The following is a 21,504-nucleotide window of genomic DNA, read 5'->3' on the forward strand; positions in this document are numbered from 1 at the left end:
CCTTGTGTTACTGCTCCGGGGCCACTTCCCAAGTTCAAAAGTTCGCCTTTTATGACCTCACAAACACTTCACATTATATAAAAAAAATCACAAATAACAAACACTAAGATACAAATAATTTGAAAAGTATCATCTAAATCAGGTTATTGTGCCTATCAAACATTAACATTCATGGTGATCATGCCTGTGACAAACCACGTGTGACCTTAATAAGTGCGGTCAGTTAAAAAAAAAATGGCGCCTTCCTAAATTCTGAAAGTACATAACATTAATCACCATTACTTGCACAGTATCTGTAAAACAAGCAACCCATAGTTTGAACACATTTTAATTAAACCTTCGGGGAAAACACTGAAAACTTTTTTTTCTGTTTTGTTAAGTGCAAATAACTGAAAAATAAGATATATTAAGCAAAACACTATCATTCAATGTTTTCTTTATTTTTAAACTAAAAAAGGATTCTCAGCTTCAGATTTTAAAAATAATTAGCAGAGAAGAGTCTGCATTTTAATGGCATCAAAAATAGCTTATGCTTTTTTCTAGATGTTCACCACAAGTGAAATTATAATCCGCTCTGTTTCTTTATATATACTGAAACAAAAAGTAGTAACACACAACTATAATGTTTACACATTTTCTGAGAACCACCCCCTTATTAATTATAAATTAGGGTAATAATACAGTGACTCACCATTTACTGCTTTCCGTATGTTGCAGTCTTGCAATTCAAGGGCTTGGTTTGTTTCTTCTAGTTCCATTCTCTTCCACAAGCATGACAAATAGTTTTTGGCACCTAAAGTGTTACAGTATATATTTTTTTTTACTTTCAACAGAAATGATACCTTTCCATAATGTTAGTATTTTGTCTGTAATAAATAGCATCTACATATTAGTAAACCTGTATCTTTATACTTCAGAGAATAGCTGTCTATGCACTTGGAAATGCCGCTGGCGCGTGGCCAGTTGGGAGGTGTAGTCCTTTGATTTTATTATCTGTTGCTTGGGTTAGACTAATTAACTGAACTTTTCATTCAGTCTGAGACCATTTTCTGAATAAGACTTGCATAGAGTTACAGTAGACACTGACAGAATCAAACTCTGGACTTGATAGCCTTAATCTTATGCGTTAACTGCCAGGTAATGATAATTGTTTGTTGTACATGTTCCTCATGAGTTATTTTCTATTGAAATTAACAAGTCATTTCACTTCCAGTAATCCACACCAGTCCAGGTTTTTCCTCTTTACATTTAAAGGAATGCTTGAAAAAGAGCAACATAAGAACTTTGATGAAGTAAACAGAGTCCCTGCCCCAGTCTCCATGTCCGACAGGCAATCAGGCACTGCCTCACGAAGCTGATGTCTCCACGCATACCTCTGCATGATGATGATGTTGCAGGATAAGCTGGGATGCTTGATGACATTAGCCATAACTTAAAATTGTAAATAAAAATAAAAAAAATATGAATTGAAGGGGCCTCTCGGAAATTCATGCCACCCCATTGTTTTTGCCCTCAGAATTGGTAAATACCAAGGAATTCAGTATGGTTGAGAGATGTGGGCCTCACCCTGTATGCAGTAACTGAAATGTCTTTTCACTTCAAATGTAATTTTTCACTTCTGATTTTATGATAACATAATATAGGCATATTCTGGAAACATTCCACCACCCTGAGGTAAAGTTGTATACTTATATGTAATAGAATTTAATACAGCTTGGCAGCCTGATATTTTCCACTGGATCTGCTGGTGGAGAGTATCAGTATGGGATTATATTTCTGAAACAGTATAACAGTTATAGTAAATTATTGAACAGTAAATATGGATATTGAGGTATAAACTGTAGTTCGATTGTGCTTTTAGGTGCAAAGGTACAGATACATGCTGAATTTCTGAGTGCCAAGTTAACAATCCTCAGTAATGCTTACTTTTTTTGTGTATTAACGCTTTGAGGACAAAGTAGTAGTGGTATTAATTCTTATGTTATAAAAACAGAGTGTAATTATGTATTTGAACCCTATCAGGAAAAAGTAAAAATGTTAATGTTCATTGTGAACTGAATCTGAACACATTTGCATTAGGAAGGCTATAAAATTATACTAATAGAACAACAATGTAAAAAAACTAAATCATGGGTTATGTCTTCATCATGTTTCTAAAATACAACAGTTAGTCACTTTAGGTGCTTTCACACCCATATTATCTCAGTAGAGTGTGCTCCTTTTGAGTGGCTGGATCACAGTTCTCTGGGTAGAAGTCACATAAATTTAATGTCCACAGTTTTGTGCTTCACCTTGTCTCTGCATCCCCAGTGATCCATATCAGTAATCATGGATATACCATTTGCTTTCAACACAGCCACCCCACCCAGAAAAAAATAGCGACTTCTTGTATGCACTTCTAATGTCCTATCGAGCAGAAAATAATATAACCACAATAACACATTTCAACTTCTGCTCTGAAATGCATACATTACCTCCCATCAAGACATATTACCAATCATTCAGTAGTGAGCATGTAAGTGGGTTCACACACAGCAAGCATCCTCACTTCTAGTCCCAAAAGATAAATATCAGAGGTATACATAAAAGGTAAAAGGTGATTAATTGTGATGTAAGTAAATCGTAATGAAGTATATCAACATGTTGCTGTCAGACCACATATACACCGCCCTCAATACAAGCCATAGTAATGATTGTTTTTACTTTCCTCATAATTCCCTTTGCTTTTGCTTATAACATGTTCTCCCCTCGGAATCTTGGCTGTTTTCTTGAACTTTCTGATGACTGGTTATAAATAAGTTAAAACAAGATGGCTATTACTGTATTTCAACTTTTTAATTGTCAACACATATACTGTCCATTAGAAACACCTTATGAGTGGTTGTTCATTAGTGATCATTAAACTGTCCTGTGTTTTCATATACAAACCACCTTCCAGTTACCAAAAGATAGTCACTACCTGTGATGTTAGGTTGTAAGTGAAATGAAAGAACAAACAGGCACAATAATGCATTTCAACTTTGTGTGTGTGTATGTGTGTGTGTGTTGTCTCCACTTACAGAAAGCCATAAAAACAATCACTTCAATGTCATCTTGAAAATGTTCTTTGCTTGTATACAAATAATTCAGCACAGATTGCTGAGGTATCATTGGTGTCTTCTGTATCAGGACCTTTCTGTACCAAGACAATTATGTTTTGTGACTGCTTCCCAAAAAGAATCAGCAGCTGCTGCTTGGCAGGGGAGCTTTTGAAGCCCCCCCCCACACACACACACACACCTTTCTTCAGGTCTGTCAGGTCTGTCTAGAGCTCCTACAACTTTGACTGAAAAGAATGATAAGAGCTTTCATTAAGGCTCAAATTGACATGAGTGACATCCCATTCCCCCTGTTTATCTTGGGTAGAGAGAGTTGATTCTCCATCTCTCTTCAGACATGCTTCTTCCGCAACATGTGTACTGGTACCAGAGGTCTGTATTTCAACTTATTTATGTTGCATTCAGTGATTTTTGCCTCAAAGATGCTTTTTCATTTTGGCCATAAGGTCAAGTATGTATCCTTCTCTCCATAGAATGATGGTGCTGTATTGAATTTTTCATCTGCAGAAGACTATCCTATGACACATGTACAAAGCATGATTGTCAGGGATAACACACAAGGCTTTGAGTTTGGATTGTTTTGCTTTTTGCTGTTTTTATGTAGAGGCCAGTGATAGTGTAAATACATTATGGTGGTGTAGAGGTCCATGTTAGACCCATGTCTGCCACTGTACCTTTGTAATAATGTACAAGTAATGGAAACATTACAGAAAGTGGTAGTAATAGTAGTGGTAATGGTGTCTTTACTTTCTTAGCATATAGTACATTTAGTCTTTTATTTTTCTAGTTTGTCTGCTTACCAGCAAGGAAGGCTGTTGCATCCAGTGAGATTTGCCAGACCAATATGGACTGCCAGAGGGAATTTGTCCCAAGCCTGTGTGTAAAACCCTCACTGGAGAACTATACTCGTTTGATCAGAGTTCAGCATCCACCAGCGGAGGCCATGTTGTTTGTTGGATATCCAGCTCACTTGGAATATGGAGGTGAGAGAAATCTATAACGGTGACAATGCTGTGCTGCATAATTTGTTAATCTGACAAGACTATGGCATATTGAGTAAAAAGTTTGATAAAATTGTCTGTGTGTCATTATCATAATTCAAACATTGTTTGGCAATGTACATAGTTCTGGTTTTCATGTATCTCATTTGCATGTTTAGTTCTACAGACTGCCGATATGAAATACATTTGTCTTTAGCAAATGTGTACATTCTACCTAAGTCCTTATTGCAGAAATATTAAAATATTGTAGATAAACTCTAGCATTATGTTTTGTCATCTTAAAAAATAAATAAGTTCTGAATCTTGTGATTTAATGCCATACATCTTTGTGCCTGGTAAAACCAAAGCAATGATATAATTTCCGTACACACTATAACAAGGTATATTGTTCCTTCGGGCAGGGGACTTGTCTGATCTGTATCATAATGCTCATTACTGAGGGAGAGCATTTGGGAATAAATTCCAAGATGGATGTTGGCATCCCACATAGATATTTTCATTAGTCAAACCTCCCTATGGATGTGAAGTTGCATTATTGCACCATGGACATTAGAGAACACTGGGTACTGTGTTTGGGTGTCCCCAGAGATCAAGCTGCTGTACTGCTGGTTTGGAGACATTTATATGTTTGGCCAGGTGGAATGCCTGGGCTACCAGATTTTGAAAACACATCCTTGCTAGATTTACTCCTGTTGCCCCTGCAGTGTGGTCCATATAGCAGCAAACAACAGTAGTCGTCCCAGACCTGGAAAAGGATGGATGGTTGCATGAGAAGCATAATTGATGGACCACACTGAGTTTAAACTGCAAGCTTACCTGCATCATTGAAAACCAGACCGTTAAGGAGGCATAGGCTTGTAACAGTTTTTGCTTCTTTACACCTTAAAACGCTTTTGTACCCTTGGACCCATGTAGTTCCAGTTGTTTATGTATATGCAATGCCAAACACAGACTAACCTTTCTATCAACTCTTGAAAAAGGTTATATTCTCTGTTTGACCACAACACTCCATATGTTAATGTCTGTCAGAAATGGACTGGCATTTCCTGTTACAGCCTTTATACTGCCTCAGCTTCTGACCAGAAATGTGCAGTATTTTGTCATTCCCTGATCATATGTAGGTAATCTGCATGCTTGTAGTGCAATTCCAGTAATTTGCCAAAACTCTTCACTTCTTTCTCTTTTTTAAGATGGGCTTATGAAGTTTATCATCTGTTTCCTAGCTTAAATAACCATATTGTGTTTTAACTTTTCCAACTCATAAAGTCTTCTATCCATTGTGCTTCTGACAGGAGGCCATTTGAAGTTTTCTTTCAGTCCTTCTTAAGTTATGAAAGGAGATGACAACCTGCATGTAGTAAACTGTACTGGAATGATACTTTCTGTGAACTTGTATAGCTGTTTTAATGGTTTCCCTTTGTAAGTACAAGTTCCATGTAACAAAAGTGAAGTTGCCTTAAAAAAAAATGACATTCTCTGTGAAGCCATTAGATCCCCCACTGATGTGGAAGGCCTTGTCAGTCATTAATTATCTGCTAACTCTGATATCAGTGTACCTCTTTATATAGAAAATATGAAAAAGTACTTCAACTTCAGCCATAGTACATATAGGTTCATAGATTAGTACTAAGCTAACTGCCCTTGTGAGCCATTTTAAGCTTAGCCTGTTATCCCTTGTTAGACCCAAACCCTGCACCTTGTGTTTGTAAGGCAAACACCTTAACCATTAGGCCACCCTCCCAATATAGTCCCAGGATTCTCACTTTGTCTCATTAGTCTGTGAAATGCAGATGCAGTCCACTTTATCAGAAATTTGTTTTAACAAGGTTATAACATAAACCTTATTGTTTCAGTTTTGTCTCTTTCTTCTTTATGGTCTTGTACATTGAGCTTAACTCCAGGTTTTGTCAAAGGAGAACTATAGGGGCATTGTTTTTCACTTTAATTTTCCTTAAGGTTTCTATTTTTTTCCGAGATTTCTTCACATCCTACAAAACGTAGGTATTTGCTTTCACCAACTTCTATCAAGGCATAGCTTTCCTATGTGCTTGAAAACTCTAGAGGTTCATCATATTGATCACTGCTGCAGTAGCCTTAGCTGTATGGGTTATATCCTGCCAAGGATATAGCAGCCAGCCAGCTTCCAAAGTTTCAAGGCACCTTTCTTGCACCCAGGCTGTTAAGCAGGTTGGGCTGAGCTGACAAGTTTGATGCAAAGCCCTTCAGAGCTTTACTGCTGCCAAAACGTACACTCCTCTGAGGCTTTCGAGGATCAAGTCAGCTTGTGCTTTCCTTTGCTTGGCAGATAAGTTCCCTTTGTGGAAAAAAAACTTCCATTTTGTTAATTTTGTTGATATTTTATTACTTTCCCCTTCCGGAAAGTTATTTTAAATCTAGGTCTGTTTTAAATGGACTGTCTTCTGATGGCAACATTCTTTTAAACAGAGGACTCATTTTTTCTGTCAGTTTAGAAGCAATGCAAAGTAACTGATATATTTTTATTTCTGTGGAGAAACTAGGTTTATTTATTTATTTAATTTGGGGGGGGGGGGGCTGGCAGAGTGTTTTAAAGTGCTTTTTACTGTTTTTCTATCAAAAAAGTAACTTTTATGGACCAGTAGTGTTTACTTGCAATTACTGCTTGTCTTCCCTGGGAAAGAGGCACCATTTTTGGCTTGACTATGGACTAGACTACCAATCCCAAGGTTTGAACTTCTTCCAGCCACAGAAAAAAGTTAAACAAACAGCCTTTGCAACAACAGCAGGCTAGCAATTTACTTCACTCACAGGTGGGTGACTTTGCTGTGGCTATTTGTTCTACCTTAGACCACTCATCTTTTACCACAGGTCTGTCTGGTGTATCACCTATAGCCATTATGGACGAGGGGTTAACCACATCCTCTGGGGCTGTTGGGGTCCCCTTAGTTGGCAATGGAGAGCCACTCTTGTTGATCCTGTGAGAGGGAACAGGGAATGTTTCCCTGTTGTGTCAGACTGCTGTGCCTATCCCTCAGGAAGCAGCTGCTGCCATCAGTAACATAGATGGCCCCATTTTTCCTGTCAAAAAGAAACAGAAAACCATGCATGAATCTACATGTCCTTAATTTTCTGTGGTTAGGAGCAGTTTACTGGGTCTGGCTCAGGGTGTAATTCAGGCTGTTGATCCTTCTTGTAAAGCAGGTTCTGGTAAAGAAGGAAGGATTCCTCTTTTCTTGAAGATATTTAAGATTCTGAATCTGAACAGGAAGATGCAGAGATGGATATTTTTTTCCCTCAGATTTCAGTTTCAGACTCTGTGTAGAGCTCACTTTCTGATTCTGCCTGAGAAGGCTGCTGTTTTTCTGAGACTGTTGTTAGAATGTGCCAAGGTTTTCAGTGGGAAAACACTGAGGTTTCTCATTCCCTCAGAAAATAATATATATTGTTATAAAAGGATTTGCCAGAACTGCACTTATTCCTTCTGTTCTGTGTGTTTTAGAGAGAGAGAGAGAGAGAGTGTGTGTGTGTGTGTGTGTGTGTGTGTGTGTGTGTGTGTGTGTGTGTGTGTGTGTGTGTGTGTGTGTGTGTGTGTGTGTGTGTGCTTTTAAAAGGCAGATAAGATGTATAAAGTTCCTCAGTCTGTTAACATTGTATACACTATTCCCAAAACTGACTCAGCAGCTATAGCTTTAGTTGATCCCACTACTGCTAAGCACTTTTTTTTCCAATCCTGCTCTTTCTGACGAGAAAATTATTGATAGATATGGGGAAAAAAGTGTATAATTCTGTAATTTTAATTTCCAGAATGATGAATTGTTAGGCTCATGTGTTAGTTTGTTCTGACAAATTATCAAAGTATGAGGAATGTTTTATCTGCAGCTTCTTCTTGTGAAGAAAAATCTGCTTTAAATGACTTGGTTTCTTCTATTGTATAAGTCGCTACTTATTGTTTGAAGTTTGTATATATGGCTGCCTTCCATGGCTATGGCCACGGGTAGTTTTGAAGAGATTTGTATGAATGCTTTCCCAGAACTTCCCAGATGATGATAAAAGTAAGATTTTACATTATCCCATAGATAGGGATTTATTGTGTGGCCCCTCTTCTGCGGATGTGATCAAAAAGTGTGATAAAAAGAACAAGCTGATCCAGGTAAGCTCAAGTTTTTTCAGCCCTCCTTTTCCAAATTATCCAAAGGATTTTTTATCTCCTCATTTAGCTTTGGCAAAAAACAGAATAAACATTCTCAACAAAATTTAGGAAAACAGACATTTAAGAAGAAATGACGGGAGTTCCAAAAATAAGTCTCATACTTCCCAAAACCAAAGACAGTCCAACAAGTCTAAATGATTATTCAAGAGACCTTTTGACCCCCATCCACCCTGGCATCTTTTTCTTCCAGAAAGTCTAACTCTCCATTTTTCCTCTTTACCAACTGATTGCTTCAGAGAAATGGGTTCTGAAAATCATTCATCAGGATTACAGGTGGCAGTGGGAGGAAATTCCTCCTTTTGGGGGGGGTGTTCATTCTTCATCATACAGATCTGACTTTTTTGTTTCCACCTGTTCTTCATCACATGCTATATCAAGTATATCAAGTAGTGATAGAGCCTGGTCCTGTTTTCTGGGGTGGGGGTCGGGGGGGGGCTATTCAAGGATGTCCCTAGTGCCAAATAAAATGCTTGGAGACCAGTTTTGAATCTTTCTTTCCTAAATCTGTTTATGATATTGCCCAAATTCAAAATTATGTCACTTCACAACTTGTTACCTCTTCTTCCTCTCTCAAGTGTCCTGGTAACAGTAGACAAAAGATGCTTATCATCACATAGCTGTTCATCCAGACTAGACATTTCTTAAGATTTTGTGTGTCTGGATCAGATTATCAGCCCTCTTCACAAAGTGTCTAGCTGCAGTTATAGTTCATTGCAGGTGACACAGTATCTATATTTTTCCATGATTAGATGACCTGCTTATCTTTACAGAGTCTTTTGACAAAGTGTTAGGAATCTCTGTCTTGGGTGAGAGATCTGTTGTACAAGCTTGGATTCCAGGAGAACACACACAAGTCTTTCCTGACTCCTTCACACATGATTGTGTTCCTGGGATGTCAACTAGACACATCAGTTCAAAGAGCTTTTCTTCCACAGGAAAAAAGTATATCTTTATTTAGATCTCTTCCTAAGGTTTTCCACTCAGACTTTGGTCACTGTGAAGAATTACCTTGAGATTTGGGGTCTAATAACATCTGTGATTCTCATGAAACCCTTGGCAAGGCTCCACATGAGAAATAACATAGTGCTGTCTGAAATCTCCTTGGCCCCAGCATCAACACCCTTTATCCCTTCAAATCCCAGTACTGGGGTTTGTCAGAAGAGAAATCTTTTGGTGGTGAAAAACAGATATACTCATATCCAGGTCTCCCGTTCTCCTTCCTGTTCCAAAGTAGTCTGTCAGCACTGACACTTCGGACTTTGCTTGGGTAGCAGTTTCAGGAGGGATAAAAGTGCAGGGTGTGTTGGATACTAAGGACAGATACAAGCAGATAAATATCAAGGAGATGCTTGCCCTGCTGTAGGCATGCTACTCCCTGGACCATCTTTGATCCCCTGGATCTCTCCAAGTGGTTACATACTATACCACAGTCATGTGGCACATCAACAAGCAAGGGGGAACCAGGTTGTACCCCTTTTGCAAACTAGACCTGTTAGCTTGTGAGATAGCTTCATAGCACAGTCGCATTCTACAGGCATCATATCTTCTGTCAGAGCAAAATTGTGTGCCAGACAAGCTGATCAAGACCAGAGCAGACCCTCAAGAATGGAAACTAGATTGGGGGGGGCTTACAAAATGTTGTCCATCTATGGGGAATTCATCAAGTAGGCCTCTTTGCCTCCTCTCTAAACAATCAACTGGCAAGATTATGTTCCAGGACTTCTTACAAGAAGGCTTGGAAAACAGATGCCTTTTCCTTTCATTGGACAGGAATGTTTCTGCATGCTTTTCCACCCTTTCCACTAATGTTCAGGGTACTTCTGAAGAACTCCCCAAGATCATTGTGGTGACTCCTTTCTGGCCTAGATAGCCATAGTCCTCCCTTCTTTTGGAAATGGCCAGAGGCAATTATTACAAGCTTCTTCACAGACTGGATCTACTCACACAAGAACATGGATGTTTTATATGCGCCAATGTCAATCCTCTTCAGTTGACTGCTTGGATGAAAGGGTTTTAATTCCTTTTAGGCACATATTTGCTGAGGAAGTACAGCAGATATTAATGGAAGCTGGAAAGCCTGCTACTAGGAACTTATTTATTTATTTGTCTTTGTTAACCAGGAAAGTCTGGCGGATAAAATCCATTTTCAGCAGAGGCCCAGGGACAAATGCTCCATTTGCTTACATTGCATTATACTAAGTTGCCGTTAAACACAGAGCAGTCACATTTGTATTTACATTTATACACAAACAGTAGTTACATTTATACAGTCTAAAATTTTACAGAGGTGGAAGTTTCTAAAGAGAAAGCCCACATGCAACTCTGTGGATTGTACAGGCAGCAGTTATGTATAAAAATGTTGTCATTTCAGTGAAAGGTTTAGAATATTCTGTTTAAAGAGCATATTTGGGGAGTATTGTATGGTGAGCACAAAGTCTTAACCTTGTGATGAGCATGTGCAGGACCAGAATTGGGTAAGATGTTGTTTAAACAGTGGTTTAAAACTATTGGGTTTGTTGGAGAGTTTTATTTTTATGGAGATACTATTCCAGAGTTTAGCAACATGTTGGGAGTAGAGCGAGTCTCCTGCAACATTATTTGACTCATTTGTAAGTAATAAGAATCTGTTACTAGAGAGGAGGTCCCTTACTGGACAGTAGGGCAGTAATAAGTTTGTAGTGCAGGGCATTTTTCTGGATGATGAATGAGTTTGTGTGCTGTAGTTAGTTGTGAATATGTTAGATAGTTGTGAGGTTCAAGCCAGTTTAATTGCTTTAAGCTATGACAATGGTGGGTCCTTTGAAGGGGATGGGTGGTAAATTTACCTTTTTTTGTAGCAGGAGGCAAGTTTCTTTCTTTGAGTATTGTTTAAGTTTGTGAGGATAGGAGCGGCATATAAGAGAGTTGGCGATAAGAAGGTGGTGGCAAGAGTTTTTCGTGCAGTGTCTGTAAGGAATCCATTGATCCTATAAATGGAGCCCAGTTTCTGGTGTGTAGATTTAATGGTGTGCAGTATATGCTGGACATATTTGAGATTGTCTACTATTATAACACCTAGAAGTTTACCGTGAGTTACAAAATCATATATTATTACAACATAACTAACACCCATTCAGGGCTAGTTGTTTTCTGTTTTTTCACTGTGAGTTACAATCCTATGGCCTTTCTTATTCCTCTATCAAAGTTCATTTATCGTCCATTTCAGCATGTCTGCCCATGGAGCCTCCTCTTTCATTGTAGTCTCATGACAAAATGTTCTTGAAAGGGGTTTTGCATAAGAGGCCTGCAAGAAAACTGATGGCCCCTCCTTGAGATCTTAATTTTGTGTTCGAAAAGCAAACACTTGCTCCATTTGATCCAGCTAATCTGGCTGACTTGAGGTTCTTAATATGGAAAACAGTTTTACTGATTCCTCTGAACCTCTGCAAGAAGGATATCTGAGTTGCAGGTTCTTGTGTTGAGTCAACCCAACCTTATTTTCCATAGAGACAAGGTTTCTTTGAGAATGGATCCTTCTTTTTTGTCTAAAGTGGTATCCAAGTTTACTTTAAGCCAAAGTATCAATCTCCCTGTTTTCTTTCCCAACACTTAAAATGAGAAGAAAGGATAATTCATAGCTTGAATGTCCATAGTCAGCACAGGTAATATCTTGACAGAACTAAATTTTTAAGAACTTCAGATCAACTGTTCATTTATTATGAAGGTAAGAAGAAGGAACAATCTGTGTCAAAGCAGACTATTTCCAAATGGTTGTCTGAGACTGTTGCCCTTTGGTTGTTGATGTTATGCTCACCATAACAAAACTATTCCAGTCAGGGTCAAGGCCCTTTCTACCAGGGCCTTGACTTCATCTATTTTTTGGAAAGGGTTGGATTCTAGAAGTATTTTGGAAGGTGATACTTGTTCCTTTGTATGTACTTTCACAAAGCACTATAAGCTTGATTCCTTCTCTTGGTCCAGATCAAGCTTTGCTAAGAACATTCTCCAGGGGGTTCCTGGGCTCTTCTTCTTCCTCCCCCCACAAATATACTTAGCTGTGCTAATCTACCCATAAAACTAAGGCTACTGCAGCAGTGATCAGTATGATGAACATAGTACAGTTGTGTAAGCTGAACTTATCATAACAGTAGATGTTCAAATGATCACTGTTGCAATCGCTGCTCTCTCCCATCACCTCCGTTGTTTTTTGGTGTGTTTTTTGTGCCAGGTTGCAGATGTTTATTTTGATTTACCTTCATTTGATCGCAAATGGTTTATGCGATCAGGCATTTCCACGAGTCGATTGAGTGAATCACGGAAATCCTTTGAGTACAAATGTCCAAAAACCATTTTCGATATTTGTCCATGTGTTTGAATGGCTAAATGCATTCGCATTGTAGCCATTCAAACATATATGAGTCGCCTTCATGAGATTTTGTGGTTGTCCTTTCAATGGAAGGATGTCGAACAAATTACTCGCGACGAAATGAAGGTAAAGCGTTTATTTTTTGGTGTTCTTAGCATTGTTCTTTCAGGGCTCAGCCTCTCTCTGTCTCTCTCTCTCTCTCTCTCTACTGGCAGGAAATTTATAAATGGCTTGGTGCCTAAACATTTCATTTAGTCAGCTCAGCTCGAGCTGCTTAACAGTTTGGGTGTGAGGAAGGTGCCCTGAGGCTTTGGAAGCTGGCTGCATGTTACATCTTTGGCAGGATATAACCAGTGTTGCTAAGGCTACTGCAGCAATGATCATTTGAACATGTACTGTTATGATAACTTCAACTTACACAATTGTACTGTTTCTTCCTATTCTGATTAGTGTTCTCTAGTATTTTAAAGCATTTGACCCACATTATCATTTTAGCCTGTGATGTATTATAATATTTTCTAAGGTCCCAGAGACCCCCTAACCCTATCCCTGATACCTGCTCTTGTTTCCCTGTGAGGTTGTACAGGCTGTCTTCCATGTATGGCCATAAAGGTTTATATTTTAATTTAGACTTTGACGTAATGTATGGAAGGTTAGAAGTTTCACTTGCAAATCTGACTCTAAATGTAGGACCCCCCCCCACATACACACACGAACATACTGGAGCAATCATTTTAGCCATGCTTACTCTGGTGATCCTCCCTATCCCAAAGCATTCAGAGATGAGCTTTTTACAGTTTCTGAATCCACCCAGGCAGTCTAACTGTGGAAAATGTGTATATAAAATCTTATACTGGAAAGGAGTTCCATTTTTCAATACTATATTCATTCTTCTCCAGATTGTAAATTGCTGTTTTTTTGGCCAAGCAATGAACTTCACTATTGCAATAGACTTAATGCTTCTGTCCATCATTGCAGCTTTATTGGCTACCATTTGAATCCCCAGATCCTGTATTATCCCCTCCATCTGCCTTAAATTCTGGGTCATTCACTCCCGTGGTATATATGAGCCAGCAGCTTTTTCCACATCAAGGTTCACACCAATGCTTTTCTGTATTTTTCATCTGATAAGTAGAAGTTTTATAAATATTCCTTCCAGTGTAGTCGCATATCTTTCTCTTGTTGCCTGCTCTTCTACATTAAAAAAAAAAAATGTTTCCTAATTATTCAGAAGTGTTTTACTCAACCTGCTCCCTTCCTTCCTTTTCCAATTGGGTAAATCACTTCTCATACATCTATAAAATTTTTATAATGCAAATGTATTCATTCTATTGCAGAATTGTTTTTCTGGTTGATACTTTCATGCTGATGTATTTTATACAGTTCTTGCTATTCTGTAGGGAAAGCTTCAGGTTTTGAAAGGTTTTCCAAATGTACGCTTTACATCTCACCTCAGAGGATGCGCACACATTTTGTGTCATATGCCTGGGTTCAGAGCATTTTTAATCCCCTTGTGAGACATACACAGCTTTCGGGCCATGTTCTGTTTTGGCACATGAACACAAATTAATCCTTAAGGGCATTCTTCCTACCAATGTTACAGAAAGAGTCGATGAATAACGAAATGGCAAAGATAAGGATAAAGGATGAAGAGAATGAGGCAGAAAACAAATGAGAGAAAAAAAGAGAAAAATAAATTCTGAAGAATCAGTCAACATCTCCAACGCCAATGATTGCTAAATCTTCAATCTGTCAAGAAGTGTCAACTCTGATATTTAATTAATTCTTTGATGCCAGTGACCATGAATACTAAGCCTATTCCCATACAGAACAGCTCTCCTCAGTGGGAAACCTCCACTTATATGTCCTAAGAAAAGGATCTTTAGGATTCTTGAATCCATATCCCTTCAGCCTCCTCCTTTAGGTCTAACAGAAGTGTTGCTGATACTGATTGGGACCACATGATGAGGACATTTGTCAAGCCTCAAATGCACATGGGTGTCATCCCATCCCCTCTCTTTCTAGCATGGATCCAGTTGTGCCTTCCCACTCCAATTTCAACTACTTCTAGCAGTTTTGGAACTGAATGTCCCAGAGCATTCTCTGTCAGCACCATCTAGATCGCATCCACTGATACTGACTTTATAGCTGACACACTAGATCCCTATTTCGAGTCTGTCTTGGCACCAAACTCTCAGCATCCAAGTCCTCAGTACTGTTTGCATTGTTGACCTATTTTGATTCATTCACAGTGTTGGGGACTTTGGTATGGGATTTTTTTTTTGCCAGTCTTGATGCCAGAGCCAACCCATTCATTGGTGCTTTGAGTTCATGTGTCTAGGCCATCTGCCTCCTTTTCCATGATGATAGAGTTGGTATCAACTAGGGTGTCTTTGGCACCACTGGGGGTCTGCATCAGCATTCAAGTTTTCTGACAGGATCCTTACCCATCCATCAACACAGGAAAGAGATGCACTCTCTGTTTCATCTCTTCTTTTAGATACCAGGCTGTCTGATTTGTCCTCCTCTATCCAAAGGGCAGAGAAGCACTGACTGCCTCAAACCCATCCTTCATTAAGGATCAAAAGACACTTCTGGGTGTTCAAAAGATCCCCCCCACCAAGTTTCCAGAAAGTCGACATGTAAAAGAAAATGCATCAATTCCCTTATGGAATCACTCACAGCAGATATTGACCTTGATGAAATCATGCTTGGTGAAACCCTTGAACTGATTCATCAAAGGGGTATTGGACAACTGACACTCCTTTCCCTCAGAGGAGGTGGTGTTATTTGAGACCTTCAGATCTGTCCTCTGTACTTCTTGGGTGGCCTGTCTCTCTGAATCAATAGTCTAGCTGATTACAGAGATGGCATGACAGGAGTCTGATGTTGTGGAGCCATTCTCCCATAAACCAGCTAAATGTCTGCACCTATCCAAGGACAGGCCACCTTACTGGAGCAAAGGCTGGCCTGCTAATTCTATTATTCTGGCAGCATCTACCGCTGGAGAGTTTTCAGAGAAAGTGTCAGAGTCCATCATCCCATCAAAGAATCAGACCATTGACTGTATAGGGAAATGTACCTCTGCCTCGGGGAACCTTTTCCTTTAAGGCATTGAATTATATTAAAAGTTTGATACTTTTTGATAACGTCCTACTCCCAATACTAAGAAACAACTTGAATTGCAAGTGTCACCCATGATGTCCTTCCATATCACTGTTGCATTGTTCTTCACTAAAGAGATTTCCTGCCATCTCATGATGATGATGGCTAGCCCAACATCCACCCAGTGTTCCAAAGCCTTAGGTTTTCAAGGATGTCGTATGCCACATATGCTCTCCATTCTCAGCATATGACATAAAGGTGATGTACGGACATACATACATCAGAACTTCTTTGCCGCTAGTCCAAACACCATCTTCGATCATTGGTCTGAACACTCCTTTGTTTGTTCTGGATACTGAACCGTTTACAGATAAGTGCCCTGTTGGGTTTTCTTATCTTTTTTTTTGTTTGTTTGTTTGTTTGTTTTGGGGTTTGCAAGTTTACATGTCATTCAGAAAGGGAATATGTCAGTGTGGGAGACAGATTCTCCTTAACGACCATCACAAGCAGTGTCTTTTTTGCTTGGTTGCTTCTCACGACCATACTCTCTGCTCAGTTTGTTAAGCATTTGGCCCTAACACCCTTCATAGTAATCTCTCCTCCTTGTCCATTTACCTAGAGAACCAACGTCTTAAGTTGTTGGTACAGGGTGTGATGGTGGAATCATCCAGTCCTGATGTTCAGCCATCTGCCAAGAAAAAGACCAAAAAAAGTGAGATCGGATTTGTCTGCAGTACCACCTTCCCCGGACGTCTCTCTTAAGGCTAGTGAAAGTCTGGTGGATCATCTGGTTGTTCCATCAGATTCCTCGGCCATGACCACATCGGATCCTGGCATGGATCTAGCATCTCGCATGTCCTCGGAGGCTCTGAAGATGTTCGTTGCAGATGTTAAGGGGGAACCTAGGCTGATCATATCCAAGGGATCAATGGGCGTTCCACAGATTCTTGTTTCAGAGGAGATTCCCACAATGTTGATTGAATGTCAGCAAGGATCCAAACCTCCTAAGGTCTTTTCCACCAACTTTTACCTGATGATATTAAGGCTAAATTGATGGATGCTCCCCTTGATAATAAAAATGTCTTTGGTTCTGCAGCTGCTTTTTAAGTCCCAGCAAGAAAAGGGCAAGGCCTTGCCGGAATTTAAACATATTTTTGTTTCCCCTATTCCTAAATTTCAGAGAAATTACCCTTCTAGGCCTGCCTTTTTGTGTAGACAGACTTGCCGTCCTCCCAAAGGTAAAAAGGGTTCTTGACCAGCTTCTCCTGCTACTCTACTCAGACTCCTACTAGTTAGGAGCCTCCTTTCCAGACAAGCAAGGTTCTGTCTGTCTGCTTCCCTTCATCCTAAGTCAGGTTCCTTTGTCTCTTCGTCTCTCCCTGCCTCTTCTAAACTGGTTAAGGATCAGTCAGGATTCTTGGACCATCATCCGTCTGGGATACTTTATGGTGTGAAAAACCTTCCTCCTTTCCTGGGCATGTCCCGAGCTCCTCAGGAACAGCTGCCATTTTTTCCAGATATACTTCAGGGACTTTTGTGTCAAGGCACAATCCAAGCAGTTTCTGCTCTTCAGAAGAAGAATGTCTGTTATTCAGGAATGTTTTTCATTCCCAGGAAAGTTGTCACCTGGAGGCTTCACAGAGATGTGTTTTTGGACATTGTCCACCACTGAGGTACTCCTCAGGTAGATTTTTTGCCTCCCCTCTGAAAAGACATCTTCCTCTGTTTTTGCACCAGAGTTTCCAGTCCTCTAGCATGGTAGGGTAGACACCTTGTCTTTTTCTTAGAAGAGGATGTTTCTCTCTGCCTTCCCTCCCATTCCTCTCATAACAAGGGTCCTGCTCAAGATAGAGCAGGACCCCCCCCAAAAAATCTTGCTGCTGATTTCATTTTGGCCCTGATAGCATTGATTCCCTCTTATTCTGCATCTAGCCAAGGGCAATCACCACAAGTTTCTTTACAGTGTGGACCTACTCGCACAAGACAAGGGTTCCCTCATTCAACCTCACTTGTCCATTCTTCAGTTGACAGTGTGGATGGTAGGGTTTTTATTCCTTTTAGGCACATTTTTTCTGAGGATGTACCTTGGGTTTTGCAGGAGGCCAGGAAATTTTGTGTGTCCAAGTGGAAGAGATGTTCTGTCTGGTGCCTTGCTTGTAACCGGGATCCACTTTCTGTGGAGATGTACCGCTGGTTCTCTCCTATTTGTGTGAATTGCTCCATGCTGGGTTGGCTTACTCTTCAGTTAAAACTCACCTTTAAGCTATTTCTGCTTGGCTGCCTTTGACTCACCCCCCCCCCCCCACACACACACACACACACACTTTGGCCTCAAAGTTTGAGGTTGAACAATTTCTTAAAGGCTTCCTTCATATTAGGAGTCCCATGAAACCGATGCCTCCTTTGGAACCTTAATTTTGTTCTTGAAAAATTGACTCATGCTCTTTTTGAGTATGCAGCTTCGGCTTCCTTGAAGCATTGTACTTGGAAAACTGTTCTGCTTTTGGCCCTTACTTCAGCTAGGAGGGTGTGTGAGCTTCAGGACCTTATGGCTGTTCCTCCTTTTTTAGTTTTTCACAGGGCCAGGGTGTGTCTTCATACTAATCCTTCTTTCATACCCAAGGTGTTTAATGAATTGTGTCTTAGTCAGTCTATTAATTTTCCCACATTTTTCCTTCTCCACAGTCTGCCATTGAGAATGTTTTTCACACTTTGGATTTTGGGCAACTGAAGTAGCTGGATAAAACTAAGGCCATTCACAAGTCTGAGCATTTTTTTATTTCTTTTCATCCTAGATCTCTAGGTTTGGCTGTTTCTAAGCAGACCATTTCTTTTTGAGTCTCTAAGGTCATTTCTTTTTGTTACTCCTTTCATGTGAAAAGTCTTTCTGTTCTGTAAAGACAGTCTGCCAGGGCTGTGGCTTGCTCTGGTGATTTCTTTCAAAGGCTTGAGTACCAATTCTATCTTGGAGACTACTACTTTGTCCTCTGTGCATACCTTTACTAGGCATTATAAATTGGATGCTGTTTCCAGAGCAAGAGCTGGCTTTCCAGAACTATCCTGCATTGTTTTCTGGAAGGTTCTTCTGGCCTTCCTCCTCCCAGGTTGCTTCTTGAACTTTTGTTTTCTTCCTTTAGTGAAGAATACTGCAATAGTGATATGGAAGGACATAGTACAGTTGTGTAAAATCATACCATAACAGTAGATGTCCTCATCTTCACTGTTGCTGTATTCTCCCTTTTATCTACTCCTCTTCCTTTTTTTCCTTCCAGATGCACATGCTCCTCCTCCTCTTCTTGGACTGTTGCTCCTCCTAGGGCTATTCAGTTCTGAGTTATGTATGTCCGGATCTCACCTTCATGCCTTACACAGTGAGTGCGAGCATACGTGTGATGTATGACATCCTTGAAAACCTAAGCCTTTGGTATAATGGCCAGATGTTGGGCTACTCTTGGCAGGAGATCCCTTCAGTGAAGAATACTGCAACAGTGAAGAATAGGACATCTACTTTTATGTTAAGATTTTACACAACTATACTTTCTCAATCACCAGCCTCTCCATGAGGCTGCTCCAAAATGCAGCAGATGGAGTAGTCAGAAAAATGGACACTAACATCTCAATGTAGTGCTACATTTAGTTGCATCTGTGAATGTGTCAACAACTTCAAGGCATCCTTCATTAATGCCTCTTATGATGGGACCCTCCCTGTTTGGTCCTAAGGTCAATAACAAGCTGCTGAAGAGTGAACAGGAATGGAAGTCATTGTTTGCCATCAGAGTTTACTTTGAGACCCCTCAGAGGTCCTTTTTTAGGAACCAGAAGGGTAACAAAGTGATCTCATTTAAGAAATCACAAGTCATTTTCAGATGGGATCTCTTGTGGTAGGGGAGGGACCTTCAACAGATGGCACCCAGTGACAGAGAGAAGGCTGAAATTAGGGGTCTCTCGTAAGCTCCATAAACACTTCTGAAGGCTTGCCTGACTGCTGCACTCTGGAGGTAATGGAGGTCAACTGTCTCATCACCTGGCTGACCATCATGCAAGACAAATGGGTGATGAGCTTAATGCCCAAAGGCTACAGTATTCCCTTCATAACATTTCCCAAGCAATCATCTCCACATGTCCCAGATGTACCACCCTTGACAAAAGAGACAAGCATCTCAGATCATCTCTCAAATCCTTTAAACAAAGAGCAGTACAAGAGGTTGCACCAGACTAGATTATCTGGCATCTATTCCCGGTTCCTTTTAATACTAAAGACATTCACGTGGCCTACATGTTTATGTAAAACAGATAAATTGCAGGTGGTCAATTTGCAATTCATTCTTCCATTCTTTTGGAAGGGAACTGGATGTGCTCTGTAGACCTTTAGGATGAATACCAATGCCATGAAAATTGCAAGGCCAAAGAAAATGTACTTCATCTTCCATGTTGCAGTCAGTTTTCTCAATTCTGATCCCTACTATTCAGTTTTTCATCTTATCCCCCAGGTGTTCACCAAGTAAATGCCAATCATCAAAGCCCATCTCAGGCTGAAATGGTTCCGGGTGTTCCCATATTTAGATGATTGACTCCCGTCCAACACAAGACAATCTTTTATTTTACAAACAAACTACTTCCTTCATTTGTGCCTGCCCTTCAGTATTTCATTAAATTTTGAAAAATCAGATCTGGAGATTACAGAGAACATAGGATGTTAAGTTGTCCATCTCGCCTTCATTCTTGCTGGATGGGTTCGGAGCCGACCTCGGCTCCGACTCGGCCACTCTAAAAGCTCGAGAGTTGGTTCCACCGGCTCGAGGCTCCCCTTATATCCCACAATGCTAGGCGGTATTACCTCAGATCTCGTTTGCCGCTACAGCTATCGAGGTGTGTTGCTTCAACCGGCTCCAGGTTAGTGTACTAAACAGTTTAAAAAAACTTAGAAAATCCCTTTTAAATTAGTTTTTGACCAGTATCCCCTTACTTTTAAAGGATTTTATCCCTTTTCCCGTGTTTTCTCTCTCACCTTACCACAAGAACTTATCTGTTCTTCCCTTAGGCCTTCGGGCCCTCCCTTCCCTCCTAAAGTGTGTGTGTTTTTTTGTAGGGACTTTAAAACTATCTAAACTTATTAGTTTAAATTAGTTTTATTTTAGTCAAGAGTGTAATCGGTGTGTTTGTGTTTGGGTGTGATTGCACTTGTTTTTTTTGAAATGTCCAAGGATTCGAAGGTCTCAGGCTTCAAGAAGTGTGACTCGTGCTGTCAGAAAATGTCTCTGACAGACGGTCACACTTCTTGTGTGTACTGCCTGGGACCTTTACACCTGCAGGACTCTTGTGCTGTATGCCATGGCTTCAGCCCTAGAGTCCTGCAGGAAAGAAAGAACAAGCTCATTTTACGGGGCTTGCTAAAGCCTGAGGGTCCCCCGACTGTTTCTTCGGGCAAACCTTCTAAGGCTTCTAGGTCTTCGACTCCAGCTACTGAGTCGACACCTAAGACATCGAAGTCTACTAAAACATCGGCTCCGGCTGGAGCCGATGAGACTCAAACTTCTACTTCTGTGGTTCCCTCGGCTCCGGCTGGAGCCGAGGTATTGGAAATATCTGAGTCGGCTCCGATCAGACTATCGGAACCGACATCTAGGAAGAGGTCCAGGTCACCGTCCCTTGGCTCCGTTCATTCGGCTCCAGCATCTCCCTTGCTGTCTGAATGGAGCCATAGATCTCACTCCTCTAGGTCATCGAGGCTTTCTGACCATGACCTTCAGAGGGTAGTGAGTCGAC

General features: G+C 40.3%; 1 protein-coding gene across 1 annotated transcript in view; it reads left to right on the plus strand.

The window, feature by feature from the left end:
* MBTPS2 (membrane bound transcription factor peptidase, site 2) overlaps positions 1-21,504 on the plus strand; it is a 1,092,578-nt gene that overhangs the window by 900,741 nt on the left and 170,333 nt on the right. Inside the window, exon 9 of the mRNA XM_044072286.1 lies at positions 3,886-4,081. Coding sequence (XP_043928221.1) covers positions 3,886-4,081 — 196 coding nt within the window. The remainder of the gene's footprint in view (positions 1-3,885; positions 4,082-21,504) is intronic.

The sequence above is a fragment of the Protopterus annectens genome, chromosome 5.part0, assembly GCF_019279795.1.
Source record: "Protopterus annectens isolate FY-2018-M chromosome 5.part0, PAN1.0, whole genome shotgun sequence".
Classification (NCBI taxonomy): domain Eukaryota; kingdom Metazoa; phylum Chordata; order Ceratodontiformes; family Protopteridae; genus Protopterus; species Protopterus annectens.